General features: G+C 45.9%; 1 protein-coding gene across 3 annotated transcripts in view; it reads right to left on the bottom strand.

Moving 5' to 3' along the window:
* The window catches only part of NRK (Nik related kinase), a 142299-nt gene that overhangs the window by 22900 nt on the left and 96862 nt on the right, over positions 1–22537 (bottom strand). For 2 of the 3 annotated variants that reach the window (XR_016350608.1, XM_075941115.2), the window contains exons 19-27: positions 20892–20980; positions 19286–19404; positions 16971–17064; positions 13778–13942; positions 11982–12111; positions 10813–10971; positions 6270–6413; positions 3807–3941; positions 113–213 (exon numbers count right to left, since the gene is read on the bottom strand). Coding sequence is in view for 2 of the 3 variants with exons in the window: in XM_075941115.2 (XP_075797230.2) it covers positions 113–213; positions 3807–3941; positions 6270–6413; positions 10813–10971; positions 11982–12111; positions 13778–13942; positions 16971–17064; positions 19286–19404; positions 20892–20980 (1136 nt within the window). In the remaining variant the exon portion in view is untranslated. The remainder of the gene's footprint in view (positions 1–112; positions 214–3806; positions 3942–6269; positions 6414–10812; positions 10972–11981; positions 12112–13777; positions 13943–16970; positions 17065–19285; positions 19405–20891; positions 20981–22537) is intronic. The other variant, XM_075941116.2, reaches the window with a different exon arrangement.

The raw sequence follows: 22537 nt of genomic DNA, 5'->3' as shown, positions 1-22537 counted from the left end.
TCATTCACTCCTAAATTAAATAAACGTTACACAAAGCAACAAGGAGCAGGCAGTGGGGAATAAAGCAGTGGGTGTTTCAGATACAGCTAAACCAAGATGAGGTCTGTCTTACCTTAAAAGCCATAAATTTGTGATAGGGCTTTGGAGCCCAAGCGTACACCTCCACGGAACTTTTCAAAGCAATAACAAGAAATTTGATTCTCTCATATTTCACTATAATACAAAAGGAACAGTTATTTAGGTTTCAGGTGGGCCCATATGAATCAAAGACACTTCAAATTCAGAATCTGATGCCCTCAATCACACCCAATAATTTCAATTGGACTGTTTTTGGAGTAAGTTACTGTTCACTGAGTAATGGTGTTAGAAGTTGGTCTTTGATATAAAACACTAGGAAAGACTCTCTTTTACTTTGAACCTATAGTTCAATGACTTTCAATTTCACAGCCAATGCTTGATATTATTAATATTTATAATCTATTTATCACCCAAATTTGTGCTCGCTAACTTATACACAATCAAGATAGGTCAGTGCCCTAAAAAGGTCCTGTTCTTGCAAGCACTTTTGCATGTGATTAAGTTACTCGCATACACAACTGTATACAAAGTTGGGGCCTATGCAGTCACTATGCAGACACAAGAGAGGAAAGAAGCAATCCAAAAATTATGGTTTTATGGAGGTCTAAACTTGGTCCTATGCCATTATCTGCTGTTCAAAATTCTTCACAAAAGTGGTATTTGAAAGTTGGGTAAACTGAGGTACAGAAATGCCTGTGCAGTTTTTACAATCAATTTGTTAATAGCGTTCGGTGAGTAGAAATCAAAGGGTATGTCTACACTACCCCCCTAGTTCGAACTAGGGGGGTAATGTATGCATACCGAACTTGCTAATGAAGCCCGGGATTTGAATTTCCCGGGCTTCATTAGCATAAAGCCGGCGCCGCCATTTTTAAAAGCCGGCTAGTGCGAACCCCGTGCCGCGTGTAGAGGCGTACAGATAGTTCGGATTAGGAAGCCTAATCCGAACTATCTAGTCCGTGCCGCGTGTAGCCGCGCGGCACGGGGTTCGCACTAGCCGGCTTTTAAAAATGGCGGCGCCGGCTTTATGCTAATGAAGCCCGGGAAATTCAAATCCCGGACTTCATTAGCAAGTTCGGTATGCATACATTACCCCCCTAGTTCGAACTAGGGGGGTAGTGTAGACATACCCAAAGCTATTTAACTCAATGTATACATGTCACAAGGTAATCTTCTGTTCCTGGATTGTACAAGAAACTCTAAAGTCAGATTTCTGGCAGGAATCCTTGATAGCTATAATAGTAATTCCTTGCCGATTATTGGAGTCATTCCGCTACTTTCAATGGGCACTGAACTTGGCCGTTATATAGCACCTTTATTGTACAAATCTCAAAACACTATACAAAAATTAATGAATTAGCCTTCACACTGACCCTCTCAACTAAGCAAGTATATTATCCCCATTCTCAGAGGTGCTCAAGGCTCTATTTTTGCTTTATGGCTATGGCCATAGAACCCATCACCACTTCTGTACGCTTTGGGTTATGTTTCTTGGCTTAGCGCTGGTATTGCAGAAGTGCCTGGAGGCTCCAGGCCCATCTTGCGAGGTGCTGCACAAACACATAACAAAAAGCCTGTCATGATGGTCTCAATCATCCACTTTTGCCAATCCACTTTTGTTTCTCCCCAGCGAGATGGTCTCAAATGGCTGCTAGCAGCTGGGGAAATCAGACAAACAGCTGTGCAAACTTCTCCATAGACAATTGCTTTCTGAAAGGATTTGCTGTCGAACAACAAACCCCCAACTGGCAGTAGTGAGTGAGGGTATCAAGCACATGTTGGAGTCTCTTCTAAGGTACCAAAGGAGGGACAGTGGTTTGCGGAATTCCTTCGCAGAGCTCTAAGGTTTTATTCTCCTCGCAGCGTGCATGTCGGCAATTAAATCCCCAAGTGGCAATGGCCTCCCTACGTATCACGCTCCATGAGCATTTCAGAGACGAGCAATTTATTTGAGTTAGTTAAACTCACGTTGGGATATGAACAGTAAATGCAAAGCTGTGCACTGAAAACTAAGGCTTTTTAAAAAAATTTGGGCCTGTTTTATTTTAATTCTGCCAGAGCTGAGCATTTTCCTCAGAAATAGAACAGACCACCAGGGTGTTGCGTTGCTACACACTTCTGCCTCATTTTACATTCAGTGTCTGTGGGGCAAAGCACTACCAGGTTCTTGGGGGGAAAAAAAAGAGGCAGGTGTTACACAAGTTAGCGAAGGATCATTTCTGTGGGAGTAAGGATGTGCTCAGCACATGCTGCTCGAACAGGACAGTGTTGCATTTGTACAACACAGAATGGCAGCTCGGTGAAGGGGCAGGCTTGGATGAGGATAGTATATAGATGGGAAAGGCCAAGCGAGGTAGAGATAATAAAAACCAGCCTTTTCTGACTTTTTACAGGGAACGTGAACATAAGGGCAAAGGTCAGAAAACACAAGGATTTGCAAATAGTGAAATAATAGTTGCCGCTCATCCAAAGTAGCAAACCAATAGAGAAAATCCCCCGTTTATCTGACTACAGAGAGGAATACATTGCATTTTGCTTGAAGGTCAAAGTTGAGAAACCAGTTTAAAAGGGCTGCCGTCAGCAATGTTGGCACAATTCCTGCAAACATGATCGTGTTTTGGTAACGTGGAAATGTCACAGTGCAAAGAGGCTTTTTGTCTGAGGTTTGCAGGGATTTCTCCAGATGTTAGAATTTCTCTGGCTCAGTCTTTTGTGTGACCATTTTGTCAAATTACTTAAGTTATTTTCTCTCTCACGCCCAGCCTCCCAGAAGCTGCAAACAAGTACACTTTTTTTTTAAATAAAACCTAAAAGTGAGGCATTAAAGTTGAAATAAATGCAGTTGCACTATAAATCACAAAGAAAATAACTACAGGTTCATACATATCTATTAAGCTTCCTCTCTCTGATTCTATCTTAAACTCTGCCAATTTTAAAGCACTGCATTGTAAAAGCAAAGTAATAAAACAGAGTGTAAGGCAAAGACCTCCCCATTCCAACCGCCCACTCACCTATTATTTTGTTATATTGCTTGGGAAAACTCAGCTGTAATAGAACATCTTTTAATACAGTCAAATCTATTTTATGCTCTACTACAGCATAAAATGACTCACTGAAATATCTTAAGTGCTAAAGAAATAATGACAGTCACATAGGCTGGTGTTCATCTTCAAACTTACTCTATTCAGAAGCTGAATAAAAGCAAGATGAGATTTCAGCGCCTGTCATCACAACTGCATTTTATTGTATATTTAAGTACAGCTTTGATATATCTATATATCTAAATCTATATCTATATATTGTACAAGCCCCATACAGAGACAGGGACAGATAGTGGGTCACCCATCCCGATCAATCTCCTGCAGGCTTCCCATTGATACTATTTCCCTGCAGGTACTCGGGTACTGGTATGGTGGAGGTGAAAAATATCACTAACAATGAGGTGGCCAGCCAAGGGCAGAATGCTGAACGCACTGGCTGAGTGGCAGAAGCATCCTACCTTTCCGTTCGGACAGGCTTGGCAGCAAACAGCAGGATGGCCTGCTGGCAGGGGCTGCAAAGGGAGGAGCAATGTGGCAATCAAGGGAGAGGGGTGTCCGTCATGTATCTCATGCAAGATCTGAAGAAAGCTCAAAGACGACCAAATAAAGGTGAAGGAAAATGCGGGCAGTGTGTGTGATCAGATGGGGAAAGGAGGGCTGCCTGGGAAAGAGCCAAATGAAACTCACCGACTTTGTAGTGCACGCAGCCCTCCAGGTCTCCCACGGACATCCAGCCTTGCCGCTTCTCCACCTCCGGGTCATTGCGCAAGATCTTGTTCCTCAGCCAGGATAAATAATACACCCTCAGCTTATTCTTTTTCCCTGATGTGTGCAGACCGGAAAAAGAGGCATTCAGAGGGTTAATTCAGAGCAGTGCCGAGCCTCCGGTAGCCAGGCTCTGGGATTGTTAGGACTTGTGTCATTTCAGCTAAGTCGTGTGAGAAATGAGGCCAGCAGCGCAGGAGAGGAGACCCCCTTGCGGTGTCCATATCCCCTATAGGACTGTGCACTGGTTGTAGGGTGGCCCTTGCGCACCTGGGTTTGTTTTTCCCTCTCCCCCATTTTCATACTTCACAAAAAGATTTTGATGGATACAGGGGAGGGGGTCACTTGATGGTTCCCTGTTTCTGTTCTCTCCCCCTGGGACACCTGGTATTGGCCACTGTCGGCAGACAGGACACTGGGCTAGATGGACCTTTGGCCTGACCCTGTATGGCCGGTCTTATGTTTTCCCGTACACCCACAGAATGGCTGCCCCTGAACCCAGGCAGGATGGGAGAGGAGAACACCTGCCACCTGCCACGCCAATCTGGCTGGAAAAGCCATTCTGGATGGGAGAGCTTCTTCAGTTCCAATTAACTGTCAGTTGTCATTATAGGCACCTATTTCTTTTTTGGGGGGAGGGGCATTCCACCAGGCCTGGAGGGGCCAAGGTGACGAAGGTTGCACCTGATGGAGGCAAGAGGGAGCAGGCCGCTAACTGGAAATGGGCTCAGCTGGGCAGAAACAAGAGAGGCCTGTACAAGGCCCAGAGACTGAGTGCAGCAAGGGGCTAGAAGGAAGTAGTTTACAGCCACTGCCTGGGAAGAGGGAGGTTTGACTGGCAAACCCAGAAAGAGAAGGAAGCCAGATAAGCAGGAAGAAGCCCAGGGAAACAGCAGCAGAGGGGTAGGATCCCTTAGCATAGGAGGCTTGGCTTGGGACCTGGTGGAGGCAGAGGGCTTAGGTTCCCCTAGCAGCGTGTTGGTCACCCCAGATGGACAGTTGGTCCGGAAGGACTTGGATTTCCCTGGAAGGGGAGGAACTTAGTGACCTGGCTGGAGGGCCAAGTCACAAACAGAAGCTGCCGTTCTGTGGGTGACAGACTGAGAGGGTCTGCACGGTCAAAGAGGTGATGGGTAGATACACTGCCAGAGGAGGGTAGTGCCAAGAGCGAATCCCCTAGAGCCACCGGGAGAGGCTGCCAGCAGTGAACAAACTCCATGACTGGGAGGTTTTTACTTCATCATTCCCTATCTCAGGAAGTCTCTTACATGTTGGCTGTGTCTACACTGGCCCCTTTTCCGAAAGGGGCATGCTAATTTTAAACTTCGTAATAGGGAAATCCGCGGGGGATTTAAATATCCCCTGCGGGATTTAAATAAAGATGTCTGCCGCTTTTTTCCAGCTTGTAGAAAAGCCGGAAAAGAGCGTCTAGACTGGCCCGATCCTCCGGAATAAAGCCCTTTTCCGGAGGATCTCTTATTCCTACCTTCAGGAATAAGGAATAAGAGATCCTTCAGGTAGGAATAAGAGATCCTCCGGAAAAGGGCTTTATTCCGGAGGATCGGGCCAGTCTAGACGCTCTTTTCCGGCTTTTCTACAAGCCGGAAGAAAGCGGCGGACATCTTTATTTAAATCCCGCAGGGGATATTTAAATCCCCCGCGGATTTCCCTATTACGAAGTTTAAAATTAGCATGCCCCTTTCGGAAAAGGGGCCAGTGTAGACACAGCCATTGTGTTTAGACCGATAGAAGGCAATAGCAACCTAGATTCAAGAAAAAGGCTCATGTGGAAAGTCAGACCAAGAGAAGCTGGGAAACACAGGTGTCGGCTATGCCCAATGCATGGTGTCCAGCTTATGTATAAACACAAGGCATTCAAATTGCCCCATCAAAGGCCTGATCCTGTGAGATTCTGAGCATCCTCAGCTGCCCCGACCATCCATGAGGGTGGACTCTTGCAGAGGGGACTGCACATGATTGGTTTTCCCTCTCGTGAGCCACGAAGTGATGAGATTTAACGATGTTTTTAATGGGAATCTGCTTAGAGTGATGCTCAGATGTTGTATAAACAATTAACCACATGCAAACGACCTAGCAACAACAAAATGATGGGAACCGGTCCGTTTTAATGATCCAATACGCTTTTATATCACCCACATTCATTTTACACATCAAGCATGGAATGATATACCCCAGGTCACCTCTGAATCTGGAATGAGAATGCAAATATTGAAGATCCAAAAATTACTTTCCTATTAACTAAAATAATTGTCCTGCTGCATCCTACAAGAGGAAAGTCTATAGCCTAATTCATAACCTAATTCTTCTTTATAATTGCTTCCAGCCCGACAGTGAGGTCAGGCACTTTTAAAAGGCTGAACCAACCTGATACGGTAATTAGCACATTGAGTCCTTCCAGAACATCCATTTGCTGGAATCGTCTCCTTGTGATCAGCGAGTAAACCCTTCCTTGTCCACTTCGATCCAGCAGCCACAGCCCATTCTCTGTCCCCACCAGTAAATTCACTCCTGTTAATACATAAACACCGCTGTAAATCTTCTACTGAATCACAGCCCGTTTCCGCGTTCCTTGCTTTTCTACAATGGATTCTGCTTTGGACTTTCTTAACTGGCTCGAGACATCTTTGCTGACACTATGGAGATGCTCTCTTGAAAAGTGAATTACAAAATTCTCATCACTTCTAAATACAACACGACCTCAAATTCCAGCAAAGCACTTAGATACACACAGGGCTGGTCCTAACCAACTGGCGGCCCTGGGGGAGGGAGCTGGGGAGTAACCAGGGAAACCTGGGGGGAGGATTTGGGAGGTCGGGCTGAAATGCGGTCGCAACCCACCCTTCTGTCGGAGGCCCCTTGAAAATGGTGGCCCCGGGTGACCACTTGGCTCGCCCACCCCTAAGACCAACTCTGGGTACACATTCACTTTAAGCATGAGCAGTCCCATTGGATTCAGCATGGATCGAAATGACCAGGGAAATGCTTTTTTGAATTCAAACTGAATGTAGAATTGAATATCACAACACCTCCAACTCCGCTAATGTTCCCTGTGTTACGTAAGAGGTCAGACAGTCAAACTAGACAATCTAATGGTCCCTTTCCGTCCTTAAAACCTCTGAACCCCCTCCAGTCTCAAATGCAGTGAGGGCTAACAGTCCCAAACACGGGGCACAACAGAAAGGAACAAATGATGCTAGGAAGCGGATTGTTCAGGAGTGACATTTTCCGAGTTTCATCAAGACGCTTTCGAATGCCAAATTAATGGAGTGAATCCATCTGAAATCTACTTATTCCCAATGAAGTGAAAGCTCCAGTGGGTTGCTGACATGAACTGGCACCCACGGGATGGCGATTTAGTTTGGCTGGCATGATTGGTTGGATTCCTAATCAGTATGTTGTAGTGGAAATAAAGTGGCAGAAGGTATCAGACTGCATAAACCCATCGCTTATACTGGCAATGCTCTGACAAGGACCTGGCATTGTTCAGTCTCAGTGTACATACAATTACAGACTTTGCTAAGCTGCTCTGTTCTTCATTTAAAATCTTGGCTTCCTTTGAACATACATTACACAAAACTGAAGCTGTAAGCTGGGAATCTGCATTTCCTTTGGATAATGTTTCCCCTGCTTTATTCATTTATTTTGTTTTTCATCCGAGACTCAAATGGACTGCAGGTAAATATTGTGTCAGCTCTATAGAGCTCATCTCCCTGCTTCTTATAAAACAGATGGATGATTAAACCAGTTCCAGAGCTAAGACACCAAGGGTGTGTCTAGACTACATGCCTCCGTCGACAGAGGCATGTAGATTAGACAGATCGGCAGAGGGAAATGAAGCCGCGATTAAAATAATCGCGGCTTCATTTAAATTTAAATGGCTGCCCCGCTCTGCCGATCAGCTGTTTGTCGGCAGATCGGGGCAGTCTGGATGCGCCGCGTCGACAAAGAAGCCTTTCTTGATCGGCACAGGTAAACCTGGTTTCACGAGGCATACCTGTGCCGATCAAGAAAGGCTTCTTTGTCGACGCGGCGCATCCAGACTGCCCTGGTCTGCCGACAAACAGCTGATCGGCAGAGCGGGGCAGCCATTTAAATTTAAATGAAGCCGCGATTATTTTAATCGCGGCTTCATTTCCCTCTGCCGATCTGTCTAATCTACATGCCTCCGTCGATGGAGGCATGTAGTTTAGACGTACCCCAAGAAATGGGACCACGCCCACAAAGGGGCTAAACCGGAGTAGCTCCATGGGGGTCACTGCTAGGGATGTCAGCAGATAGTCGAGTACGCAATTTATTGGTTAATCTTATTGACCACACACACACCCCTTGCTGCCTCTGTATCAGAGGCAGCAAGTGGGGAGGGAGGAGCCGGTGTCCGTAAGGAGATGGCTTTAAGCAGGCTCCCCCCAAGCACTGGATCTGCCTGCCCCTCTCCACTGCTGCCTCTGATAGAGAGGCAGCAGCATGGAGAGTGAATGGGGCAGGCGGGAGCCAATACATGCAGAGAACAGGCTTTCAAGGTAGCTCCCTGCACGTATTGGCTCCCACAGACCCGCCTGCCCCTCCTTGCTGCCTTCTACAGAGGCAGCAAGGGGGGCAAGGAGGAGCCGGTGCTGGGGTGAGCCAGTTTAAAAGCCGGTTCCCCCAGCACCAGCTCCACGGTGTTGCCTCCCCCTTGCTCTTGCCTCTATGAGAAGCACCAGTGGAAGGCGGGGGACGGGGTTGGGCAGGGGACACTGTCGTGAAGCAGCCTCTGTCCGTGGGGGTTCCAAGCTCCCTGCAGACAGAGGCTGCTCCGCATCCCACGGAGCAGCCTCTGTCTGCAGCAAGCCTGGGCCTGCCAGGGACAGAGACTGCTTTATGGGGAGGTCTGAGCTCCCCATAGACAGAGGCTGCTCTGTGGGATGCAGAGCAGCCTCTGTTTGTGGGGAGCTCGGACCCCCCACGGACAGGGGCTGCTGCCACCCTGCACTGTCAGCGGCGGATTTAGGGCAGGGCGAGCGGGGCGGCTGCCCTGGGCCCCGCGCTTCCCGAGGCCCCGTGCATGTGCCGTATCAAAGGAGGGGCCCGGCAAAATTTCACTGCCCAGGGCCCCGCGGTGCTCCCTGGGCCCTGCGGCACTCTCGTCTGCCCCTGTGCACTGCTATCTCTATATCAGAGGCAGCAGCATAGGCTGGCAGGCAGCTGGCCTGCATACGGATCTGGTTTTTAAACTGGCTCCCCTCGTGGACCAGCTCTTGCCTGCCACTCCATGCTGCTGCCTCTGATAGGGGGCTGGGGGCTCCCCGGGAGTGGGGCCGGCCTTGGGGACCATCGAATAGTCATGTAACGGATAATATTTTATGCAGTTACACAACTATTCAATTACACAATATCTAACATCCCTAATCAATACAGCCATGCTGAGTTATGGCCGGTGGGTGTTCTCTGCAACAGGCTGATCCTGCAAGGTGCTGAGAACCTCCTGAGAAATCCGTAGACGTCGAGGGAGTTCAGCCTCTGATAGAATTCATGTCTTGATCAGTTTTAGATTCTAGGGAAGAGTCCCATGGAAAGACTCTATGGACTATGTAGCGTACGTGAGGGGATGGCTTAACCTAGGGGTTCTCAACCAGGTATCCTTGGGAGCGCCCAGAGGTCTTCTAGGAGGTACTACAACTCATGTACTTATTTGCCTAGTTTTACAATGGGCTACATAAAAAGCACTGGCAAAGTCAGTACAAACTACAATTTCATACAAAGACTTGTTCATTCTGATCTATGGACTACACACTGCAATATAAGAACATTTACATTCAAGTTGATTTATGTTTATAATTATGTGGTAAAAGTGAGGAAGTCAGCAGTTTCTCAGTCTCAGTGGGCTGCGACACTTTGGGTGTTTTATGTCTGATTTTGTAAGCAAGTCGTTTTTAAGTGAGGCGAAACTTGGCAGGGCGCAAGACAAATCCGACTTCTGAAAGGGGCGCAGTAGCCGGAGCAGTTTCAGAGACATTGGCTTAATCCACTCAGCTTCAGGTGTGGCATTTTTTCCACTCCCCAGCACCTGAGGGATAATTTGGCAAAGCGTGGCACAGTCAATCGAACACTCCATTCAGTTTTTGACACTTCCTATGTGGGAATCTTTCTGGAAAGTCTTAAAAACCCAAGTCCTGCTGCTGAAGGACAGTTTGAGCTCTTGGCTCTTTCAGTGAGCAAGATTTTAACTCTGTGGCTTTACCAAGATGTCCTCTCACCCTGCTGCACAGAATGTTTTGCAATGGTCATTCATTGGGCTGTCACTTTCCACCTGTAAGGTGGCTTCATCTGAGTGCTGCTGTAAGCAAATCAGTTAATTTGGGATGATATGCGATGAGAGATGCAATCAAAATCTCAGCATAGTTTATACCAGGGCTACTCAATTTTGGAAGCCCCGGAGGCCACAATGATACTCACAGCACATGCCGAGGGCCGCAACTTAAGTGTGGTTGCATAGCCATGCAAATATATGCAAATAGCTTCTTTCATACTGATGGGCACGAATACAAAGGTTATGGCAAGACTACACAACACACAGGCCCCATTGAAGTCAGTTCTGCTGATATTAATAAAATGCAATATTTCCTCGATTTCCACCCGTATGACAGCACTTTGAATGAGTCCAGGAATTTAACTACTAAAGCGCGTATCAACAGAAGACCATGATATTGACTCGCCATTGTGAAGCGTGTTCCCAGTGGAGGCCGTGTTCAAAGTATCCCACTCATAGGCCGCATGCTGAGCCCTGCATAAACCCAAACTGCACCACGGACTGCAAACAAACAGGCTGCAGGCAGCCCATGGGCTGCGTGTTGAGTAGCCCTGGCCTATACTGTCAGTAATGGGCGGTCGCTCTGTTTTCTTAGGAAACATTTATTTCTAAGCTTACCCCACAGAGCAGCACACAGGATCTCAGAATTGAATTTCTTCTTGTACTTGCGAATTTCTGGACTGTCACTCTGTGGCCGGATATTTGTCGGGTTGACATTGACAACAGAGCCTTTCCTTGCATTCTGTCTCCTAACTGGCTCTAGTTTGGGGCTAGATGCTAGAAGAGAAGACAGAGGGAGTCATGAAAGATGTAAAGTATCAGAGGGGTAGCCGTGTTAGTCTGAATCTGCAAAAGCGGCGAGGAGTCCTTGTGGCACCTTATAGACTAACTGAAGTGTAGGAGCATAAGCTTTCGTGGGCAAAGACCCACTTCGTCAGATGCATGTAGTGGAAATTTCCAGAGGCAGGTATAAATATGCAGGCCGGGATCAGGCTGGAGATGACGAGGTGGATCCAATCAAGGAGGATGAGGCCCACTTCTAGCAGCTGATCTGGAGGTGTGAATTCCAAGAGAGCAGAAACTGCAAAGAGAAACTGCTGAGCTACAGTTCATCTTCAAGATTGACACAATCAACTCTGGATTAAACAAAGACTGTGAATGGCTTGCTAACTACAAAAGCAGCTTCTGCTCTCTGGGAATTCACACCTCCAGATCAGCTACTAGAAGTGGGCCTCATCCTCCTTGATTGGATCCACCTCGTCATCTCCAGCCTGATCCTGGCCTGCATATTTATACCTGCCTCTGGAAATTTCCACTACATGCATCTGACGAAGTGGGTCTTTGCCACGAAAGCTTATGCTCCTACACTTCAGTTAGTCTATAAAGTGCCACAGGACTCCTCGCCGCTTATGAAAGATGTAAGTGTTCGGTCACACCTCACACATGCCTTGTTTATTGCAATTTGAAGACAACTCTAGAGAGCTCTCAGTTCCAACACCTAGGGAATAATTTCTGCAAAACTTAACGTAGCATGAGGTAGAACCATATGTCTGCACAGTTTCTGATGTATTCATGAATATGCATCGGGCTAACACAATAACAGAGAAATGCACACTTCATCAGGAACACGGGCAGAAGCAGTGCAAACAAATCCAACGCTCTTAGCATGGATTTGGAGTTTCAAGAAGTCACCAGAAAATTCTTGGAAATTAACATTGGAATTCAAGCTGGTGTTTTGCAAGAGAGCCAGGCAGGATGCATTTTACGAGAAGAGCAGGCACACTCACGAGAGTTACAAGTAGGTCCAACTGGACTGCTGGGAGGTGAGATTTGTAGTAGTCTGGGATCTATGAACGGAGTAAAGGATGTTGTAGATGATGAACTGCCCTTTGAAGGCGTACTTTCAGCACTGGATGTCTACAATGAAAAATAATCTCGGTTTTCACTTAGGAAATGGATAGCAGGGAACAGATATTATGTATTACTGTTGGTATCTAGAAAACTCTCTGAGGTTTACATGAAACTGTACATGACATAATTCGATATGAACAACCATTCTGAAGCGCAAGTTTGTGGTACGAATTGAACTACAATGCAGGAAGCGTAAGCAAAGAGTCATGACAAGACCCAGCATAGAAATGAAGTAATTAGGCCCGGGGGGGGGGGGGGGGGCGGGGAGGAGGAGGGGAATGAGAGTCACAGGCCCCATGCTCTTAGATCACTGCCTGCAGTCTGATTTGAAGTAGGACATTATTCAAACCTCTCTGCGGCAAGGAGGATGTTGCCGCAGCCAGGACTGTTTTAAAGTCCTGTCTCTTGAGTTAGCACTACTTTGCACCTGTCCTGTGATCCCTCACTGGCAGGGTTGGGGATGTTCCTGATTTGCACCCTAGGCAGAGCAGAGAGAGGACGAGGAGCTGAGGTAGGACCCTCAGACAGGGCTGAAGACAGCAATGAGCACCATGGGAAAAGAAGGGTGTACTAATGGAGTGCAAGGAACCCCTGAATGTTATTTGGGGGGGGGGGAAGGAGAGAGTAGGGGAATAGGGAGAGGAGGAATGGATGGACAAACACGAGAGGTAGTAGGGATAGGATTGGGGGCCCAAGATTTTCTACTGACCCCTGGATCATGCCTCTCTGAGAAGCCAGGGGGCCAAAGATCTCTCTAGAGGAGACTTGTTTTTTTAAAAAAGAGAGGTAAGATAACCATATTTCGGAATATAGGACACCCGGGGGGGGGGGGGGGGCTGCTGGTGCTTTAGCCCCACAAGAGGAAGAGGGGAGCTGCCAGCACTCAGAGCTTTAGCCCCACTGAGCTGGAGAGGAGCCGCTGGTGCTCAGGGCTTCGAGTGCCAGCCCCACTGCAGGGATGACGATCCGTCCCACAGCAGGCAGGGTGGGGAAGGCAGGAGAGCCGCAGGGGCTTCAGCAGCTGAAGCCTTGAGTGTTGGCAGCTCCCCCCTGCCCCCTGCAGGGGAAATATGGGACAATGTGCCCATTTTTTAAAAATAGTTGGGACTTTGGGAGGAGGCCTTCAGTGAGGGGCTGTCCTGGTAAAAACGGGATGGATGGATGTTCTGTTAGTCTCTAAGGTGCTACTAGACTATCTGTTGTTTTTTAAGTTTTTCCAGTTACAGACTAACACAGCTACTCCTGTGAAACCCTAAAGAGAGGTGATCCATGGGATTAAAAGCCCTTCCCCATTTTGCCCCTATGTTGGGGGTAAGGAAGGGACTGGAGAGAATCTAATGCAGGGGTGGCCAACCCATTTAACAAAGAAAGCCGAAACAGCGGCAGAAAAAATGCAAAGAGCCACACCAAAATGGTCAAGCCAAAAAAAAAAAAAAAAAAAAAAAAGGAGGCTGCCCCTTTAAGGAACAAGCAAACTTGCAAACTTAGGCTTTAGGCTTTTTGGCCATATCAGGTGCCATTTTGGGCACCATTTTGAATTGCCAACCTGGTGAGCACAGGGGAACCGGAGGCTGGGGGGGGAGGGCAGGGAAGGGGGGAAGCTGTTGGGGGGAGGGGGAGAGCTCAGGAGATCTAATGAATGCAGTTTGAAAAGCTACACCTTATGACTTACGGATTTATTCTGAGCTCCTTGACTATTTTGGGTAACTTTTTGCTGGTTTGCTGAGGAGTCTGAAATTTGGCTTTGCTGTAGGAGATCAGGCAGGAGATAGTTCTGGTTCTGTATGCTCCAGAGTCCTTCCTTGGTGCTACAGCTTTGTTTCCCTGCAATATGATTCTGCACATGAAAACAGATTGGGAAGTTACATGCGCTGGAACATACTTTTGTTTCATTGTGTAACCCTGGGTAGGTAGGGCAGGCAGAGTTCAGTGCGTGGTACCTCAGTTGAAGAAAACTAGCATGTGGCATAAATGACGACCGGACACAAATGACGACCCTTACACTACACTGACAACGCACTGACATGCTGAGGTCTGGCAAGCATTTCAATAATTTCAATAATGCACCTTTAATTAGTAAATCTTCACACCCCCAAATGGTAGGTATCGATGTCATCCAGGTAGGGAAAAAATGAGGCACAGAAACAAACTGTGCTTAGACCACTACGGGAGTCAGCGTCAGAGCGGGAATCAGAACGCATGAGTTCTGGGAGTACCTCAACCCTGTTCACAGCCCATACCTCATTACTGTCCTCGTCATTAAAGCTTTCACTTCCTGTAGCTGTAAGAGTTTATTACAAAATAATTGGATTTGGTAAAGAGACGGGGAAAGACTGGGAAGGTGAAGATCAGCCTTACCAACACAGTGCATCTTTGGGCTTCCTTAGTAGGATCATACACGTCGGGATAGGGAAATACATGTCAACTCAGTGGGTTGTAAGACACCATCTATAGATGGGGTAGGGTAGAGGGCAATGGCCAAGTGTCATGGAAAACGACTAAATGTAGAGTGAGGAGGGTTGGCCAGGGAGGAAGAGATGGACCTGAGGGGGTTACTGAGACCCTGGCGTGTGTTCTAGATGGTCAATGGAGCACAGAAGTATCTGTGGAGGATCAAGGGGAAGATGCTATCTGAGGCCCATCGATGCTGGGATATAGGAAACAACGGGATGCTAAGTGTTACATTAGAAATTCCTTATTGATTTATCCCAAAGCAAAAGAAAAAAAAAAAGGAATGCTGGCTGAATCAGAAGCTGTAGTCTGTGGTTTGCTGGCCAATAAACAACCTAGTGAAGTAAACTAAGCCTTTGTGAACTCTGCCAATATGTCTGAAGACATGCAGAGAATTCTAAATAGAAGCTGTTTGGCTTTTAAAAGCCAAGGAACGAACTGCAAATTAAAGGGACGCCCAGAAGCATTTTTCCTTTTCTTTTTAACGGACTCTTAGGCTAATCTTCTGGGGTGTATTAAGAGCGTAGTATATAAGACATGGGATGTAATAGTCTCATTCTACTTGGCCATGGTGAGATCTCAGCTGAAGTACCGCGCCCATTTCTGGGTGTCCCAGTTTAGGGAAGATGTGGGCAAACTGGGGACAGCCCAGAGAAGGGCAAGAATAATGGCCAAAGGTGCCTGACTTGAGGAAAAATAAAAAAAAATACGTTTAATCTTGAGAAACGATGACTTATGGGGCACCTGATAACTGTCTTCAAACACGTGAAGGGCTGCTGTAAAGAACATGGTGAGCAACTGCTCTCCAAGGCTATTGAAGATAGCACAAGGAGTAATGGGCTTATATCAGCAGCAAAGGAGATTTAGGTTAGATATTCGGAAAAACGAATTACAAAGGCAGTTAAACACTGGACTAGACTACCAAGGGAGGTTGTGGAATGCCCATCATTGGGAATTTTTAAAACAGGTTGGACTAACACCTGTGAGGGGCAGGGGAGGCTTACTTGGCCCTGCCACAGAGGGCTAGACAGGGGGACTTCTTGAGGTCCCTTCCAGCCCTACATTTCTCTGCTTTGTAATCTTGCCTCTGATGCAGGGTTCTGTCTACACTAACAATGTTGTCAGTACTTTTGTCGATCAAGGCTGTGAAAAAACACACTCTCGTGGTCGGCATAAGTTTAACTGGAGAACGTGCTTGTGCAGAGAGCAGTATTTCGGCAAGAGAGGCTCTCTTGCTGATAACAGTAGCGGTATTGTTGTGTCGCTCCAAGGTCCATAGTGTAGCCACAGCTCAAGAGGTCTTTCCCTACTGACTTGCTGCTTTTTCCACTGGGGAACCAACATTTGATTCCTTCCCAAGAGAGGAAGCAAGAAATTGCGATGGAGGCTCAGAAACCAGGGCTGAGATCTAGGTACCTGAGCACTATTCCTGGCTCTGACACAGTCTGTCTGCATGACCATGGGCAGGACTCATTTTCCCCAGCCTTGAAATGAGAATAAATTCATTAATGTTTGTCAGGGCTTCTAGGCCTGAGGAGAACAGGTGCTCCTCAAGAACAAAGCAGTAGTATTATTAATCCAATTTGGTGTTTTCAAGGAAATGAGAGAGAGAATGGTTCTACAGATAGTCCCCGACTTACGAACGAGTTACATACCAAACACTTGGTTGTAACTCGATCTGTTTGTAAGTGGGACCCCATTCATTTAAATGTGACTGTGCTGTTCATAAACACGGATCGTGTTTGTAACTCGGGGACCAGCTTAATGGGAGGTTGGTCGTAAGGACGAACGGTCGTTAGTCAATGCGTTTGTAACACAGGGACGCTTTTTTTTTTTTCGTGATTGCTTTTTTTTTTTTTTCGTGTTCCAGGAACATCCTCTGCTCTGGGAACAGTGTACTTGTTAATGCAATTACATCTGAGCCAGCAGATGGAGTACAAGAGCACAACATACTGGTTTCCTGGGGGCCCTTTATGACTTCCTTAAATTCCTCGGAAGGAAGGTATTTTTCACTGGGTAATGATTTTAAAAGTGAGAGGATATTTCTCCTAAGTTATAAACATTACGAAAAGGGTCAAAAACCTGGCCCCACATTCTGTAGTCTGTACTATGTAAGTCTTAACAAATCTGTTGATTTGAAAAACGACGATATTCACAGTAAGACAGGCAAATAAGGAGGCACCATTTTGTACCTAACCATAAGCGGGTTTGTAGGAGACACAAACCTGAAAGGGTTTAAAATCTTTTCCAGATTTGTAGCTGTAATTTGGAATTGGACATCAGAACATTGCAGTAAAATGACTGAATGCTGTTCAGAAAAAACGGAAAGGATGTTGATCATGTACATTAGCAACGACAGGCAATTTGACTCCCCACACCTTCCCTCCACCCCCACCTTCAAATGGCCAAATTACCTTCTGTTCTATCACAATGCTTTGGGGTTTCAGTTCAATTCCATCTGGAACTCTTGTCCTTGAGAAATCTGCCATTCCATTACTGAGCAGTTGCCTGGTAACAAACTCCAATTAATGAGCAGACCAAATCCAGGTAAAAACAAAACACATATTCTAAAACAAACCAAAGCTGCTGAATTAACAGTAGTTAGTACACTTTGATATTTTTTCTCAGGAGAAAGATGATTGGCTTGTGTACATATCTGCATAGACTTTATGCTAAAATGGTCAGTAAGGACGACTTATAAAGTAGGACAGCCCTCCCCCAGCCCTCCCCCCCACAAATACCAATGGATTACTTTATTCTTTCCCCATTGACCCTAATATCATTTTTTCAGACACCACTTCAATTAGGTAGTTGATATTTGGTCTATGGAGTAGTCACTTCAGACAGGCTGTATTTTGCCCACTCCCTTATCCCCACAAGAAGATAGCTCCCGCCCTAGTGAATTTCTGTCCAAAGGCTGCAATTATTATTACATAAATCTGAAACGAAGTAACAAATGCACACAATGTGTATTTGCACAGCAAAGTTGTCCCTGGCAGATCAGCCCCACCATATGCCGCCCTTTAATTCCACTGTAGTTCACTGACCTAAAAGACACAGAGAAGATCTCTAGGCATCAAGAAACCTTCCGTCCCATCCAGGCCTAGACACAAGGCCTGGTCTACAAGTCTTAAACCTGTGCCCCATACAGAGCCGTCACTGAGCCTATCCCTACAAGCCTCTACTAGTGGATGTTAATGTTCCACGGCAACCATTAAATGGTTAGAAATGGTGTCCCTAGCCTCTGTTTGTCTGGAAATGGGTAACATGGGAGAGAGCACGTGAGGATTAACTGTTGAGTTCCCTCCCTCTGGGACATCTGGTATTGGCCACTGTCGTCAGACAGGACACTGGGCTAGGTAGACTGTTGGTCTGACCCAATATGGCCGTTCTTATGTTCTTAACTTAACAAGACAGAGAAGAAAAAGTTTTTAACTCAACTCCTATGGGAAAGGAATCTTTACCCAGGTCCTGAAAAGATTCATTACTGGCTGCCAATTTCATTTTGAGCATTAGTCTCTCTTCTACCCAATTAGCATCAATCAGGATATATTTCCCTGCAGATCTAGGATTTAATTGAAATTATGTTCAATTGACATTGGTCTATTAGCCAATAGGTGAGATGATACTTTTGATGGCACCAAACTTCCAGATACAACTCCATGCATATGAAAGCATGGGGTCATAATGTTAATTCCCTTTTACAAAAGGTCCCATAATTCTCAGACGCAGAGAACTATGGAGTTAAAATGACAGAGACGAGAAAGTTTAGAATTATTACTGCTCGACAGGGCCACAAAACTCTAAAATCCAAATAAGTTAAATGTTATTCAGTGAAGCAATAATGCTTTTTTGGGGTTAGCGGAGGTTTACAGTGAACTCTAAGCTACAACTGATAAAACCTTTCTTTTCTGACAGATCACAGTAGGGAAGTCTGGAAGAGAACCACACAAGGAAAATAAGGCCTTTTAGAAAACAAAACCCAACAAGCTAGAAAGTTTTCAACATTCCCCCCCCCCCGGCGCTTTGAAAGCTGAAACACACAAATCAGGAGCACAGATAGGACAAAGTAGATGGGTGTGCTCCTGGCTATAGGCCAAAGAACTAGCTTACCAGATATGCCATAAATCTGTGAATCTCTTTCTGTATGTTGAGAAAATGATGTTTGTAAATAGATCAGATCAGAAGCAGTCCTTTACCAGAGAGCTCTGTGGTACTACGAGGCACGTTGCAAACATGCCGCAACATGAACTGAATAGATGGTTTTTTGTAAACAAATCAGAAGGACTGTTCATTGATGCTTGAAAGATTAGGTTTGTAGCTGTAAACAACATGGATCACTGGTTGAGCTCTTCCCTCTCACTTTTCACTTCTCTTCACTCTTCCCTTTCATTTGGAAGAGCAAATCATGCACAAGCAATTATTTGCCAGCAAAATTTGCATTTTAAATGAGGGGTAACCACTGCAGCTCTCACTCACAAAAACAGCAACAGAGAACTAGAAAATGAAAGGAGAATACACAACTTTGAGATCAGCTTGATGAAAGCGTGCACATCTGAGCCGTACCACCTGGTCACTGTGGCAAAGTTGCGATCTCAAAAATATAACTGGCCTCATTTTTAGTTGGTGTAAACGAGCGGCTCTGATGTCAATCCAGCTGTGCGCATTTACACCAACTCCTCTTTTGAGAGAGTTAAAAAAAAATGAGCAAGAAAAGAAGAAAGCTTACCTGGTGTGAATCATCTCGTCATCGTCACTGCTGACCAGTTCATCGCTGGACGAAGAATATTCTGTTGCCGTGGAGAACGAGTTGGCACCGTCTTTCCCCTTGGCAAAGAAGGCTGGACTCTGAATAAAGAAAACTCAGTTGCATTTTCCCATTGAAGAATTCACTGCAAAAGCCCCATGAGCAGTCATCTCCATCCATTTCCAGTTTGCAAATAGTTACTGCAACTTTTAACGAAATGTATTATGCAGATAACGCTTCTGCACTATCCAACCCTGGCCCCAGGTAGCTCACAAAAAATAACGAGCCAAAGGAAAATGACTGAATTACTGTAGCAATGGCATGTGGTTAATTTTAACCAAGCCGTTAATTTCAGGCTCAAACATCTAACCACAGTTTAGCAGCGTGAATGTTCGCTAGCAGTAAAGGCACCTTTCAGCCGATTGCAGCTCTATAAAAATGCTACTTTTGAATTTTGGGGGTTCAAGTTTAGGGTTAAGCTCAATTATATTTAAGGGACGGGCTCGCAGATCTGTGTAGAATATGCTTGTATAGGAAACCTCTCATTTTTGGGTGGGAATGGTGTGGGTAGGGATGATGTCCCTGGCCTCTGTTTGTCAGAAGCTGGAAATGGATGATGGAGGAGAGATCACATGAGAATTTCCTGTTCTGTTCACTCCCTCTGGGGCAGTTGGCATTGGCCACTGTTGGAAGACAGGACACTGGACTAGACGTACCCTTGGTCTGACCAAAGATGGCCATTCTTATGTTCAATTTATATGCACATTCCCTGGGGCTGCTTGAACAGAGATGGTGCTTCAGGGAGCTTTGGCCCAGCTGTCTACTTGGGTCAATGGCAAAATGCCATCATTTAGCCCTCAACTGGACTCTTTGACCTCTACTGAGTCTGCTAAAGCGGACACCTTAGTGTTTTGATAATATGGTTACAAGTCTCCTGGGAATGACTTGAGACCACCATTTATCCAGCCATGATACATCCGTGGCCCCCATCACTACAGTGCCTAAGCACCAGAGAATCTGTAATGTATTCATCCTGATACACCCCTATGAGATGGGGACGTGCAACTATCCCCTTTTTTAGCGATGGGAAGCAACTATTCCTACAAGGATGCAAACCTGGTTCTCTATTGCTCAATTACTGGTCTACTGTCTAGTTATGCATTCCTCCAAGCCATCTAAGTCTTTCCCTGCAACTTTTCAGGCATGATCACTTGCTCAGGGCATTGTTAGTGCCTGTTCTCCGAACCACGGACAAACATTATACTTTACAAGGCTGAATTAATAAAAAAAGAAAAGAAAAAGAAACACTGGCCACACTTTATATTAAAGGCACATTTATACACAGCTGCTAAAGAGGAAATGCATTATTAAGCACATTACAGCCATGAGAGGTAGGGGGCTAGAGGGCTATAAAGACAGCCGTAGATTGGGTTACGATGGATTATAAACTCTGCCTGTGGGCAGCCTGTTGACTTGGTGGACTCTGTAACAATTGGGCAACCATTAGTTAAAACATTACACATTTTTACAAATGTTCCCTTCCTAGACAGCGTGACCAGTGTCACAGTGTTGGCAGGAAAGAACCTACTGAAAACTGGGCAGGGTGAGGAGCATTTTCAGACTTCTGGCACTGTGGTAGCCGGTTCTGGGACGGTGGGTTCTCTGCCTTGGACGATCCTGGGAAAAGTTGTAGAGAGAAGCATTAAGGACACGGCACATACACCGACACATAAGGCAACTTAAATCTCAGCTCCTTGCTTACTAACTTGCTATGGCTACATCTACACAAAGGAGCGCTTCGGTATCCCGAAATAGCTATTCTGCATCTTAAGAGCAAGCCTGTTCTATCGAAATATAACGGGCTCGCTTTTCCGACATCCCTGTAAGCCTCATTGCACGAGGGATAAGGGACGTTTTGGAATAGCGCCTTATTTTGAAATCTGGCACTGGGTAGACAGCACCAAATGTCGAAATAAGCTACGGGATTTGCGGAGCACAAATCGCGTCTCTTATTTCAAGGCAAAGGTGCTGTGTAGACGCACCCTACGTGACCTGTCCTATTGCTGTCAGTGGGACTGCTTGCAGAGTAAGGCATTGCTCAGTGAGTAAGGAGGCTGCATCTGGATTCATTAACCCAGAGTTATTTGTGCACTTACATCACTTTATTACAATCACTAAATGGCTTTAAGCATTTTCTAAAGTTGTGTTGATCCAGAACTCATTACTCACCTGCCAGGGGAGAGGAACCTTTTTTGTGTCGGGGGCCGCTGACCCACAGAAAAATAGTCGGGGGGCGCACACAAGTGAGAAACAAAAACAAAAAAACCCTCCAAACCAAACCCCAAACCCCACCAACCCTCACTGGCGTGGCCCCTGGCTGAGAAGGAGAAAGATGCTCCCCATGTTCCCCTCGCACACCAGAGCCTGGGGGCCCAGCCTAGTAGATTTTGTGTGCTGCAGCCCCACAATAGGGTGGGGGGTGGGGCTGGAGTGCCAGTGCAGGCTCCCCAGTGCTGGAGGAGTGGCTCTGAGCCTTGGGGGCTAGATCCAGACAAGCTGAGGGTCACATCCAGCTCCTGGGCCGGAGGTTCCCCGCCCCTGGCTTAAAGCAACTATGCTGCAATATTAATTTAAGTGTATTTATAGCCCTTAACATCTAATTCCTTTGCTTTAGAGTTGGCAAAACTGAACTTTTTCCTGAACAACACACCTCAGAACTAGTTGTCATTCAATTACACTTAAGAATCCAAAGAGCCAATTTGAACCACAGGGGGTATTTTGTATTCTTTTCATGGCCCATAAGGTTTTCGTTTCCCCTTACCAGAACAGCTCAGGTGTTACACAGCATACAGAGACTGCAAAGCCCAGCTGGGCTGCTGCATGATTGTGTATTGCTAACCTATTATTTAAACATAAAATGAATAAAGAAAACCAACCAAACAAAAAATCCCGCAAAAACCAACCAAACAAAAAAACCCTAAGGCTGAATCATTTGAGAGCGTGGTTTGGATGTTTCTTGAAACAAAGTTTCCTACATCTTATGACTATTTAAAGCAAAGTTTGCTTGAATGTGTGACTGTAATAAACAGAAAAAACGGAGCGAAAAACTGACTGTGAGCATATTCCCAGATGGAAAAACGTAATAAACCATCTCCATTGTCAAGTGCTTGCACGTTAACACAAATATAAAAATAAAACAGTTCTTTAAATTCCGTATTATGAATTGTATGTTTA

This window comes from Pelodiscus sinensis, chromosome 13 (genome assembly GCF_052426305.1).
Source record: "Pelodiscus sinensis isolate ZL-2025 chromosome 13, ASM5242630v1, whole genome shotgun sequence".
Classification (NCBI taxonomy): Eukaryota; Metazoa; Chordata; order Testudines; family Trionychidae; genus Pelodiscus; species Pelodiscus sinensis.
The sequence above is the reverse complement of the archived record's forward strand: the minus strand, read 5'-3'. Positions and strand labels throughout refer to the sequence as shown.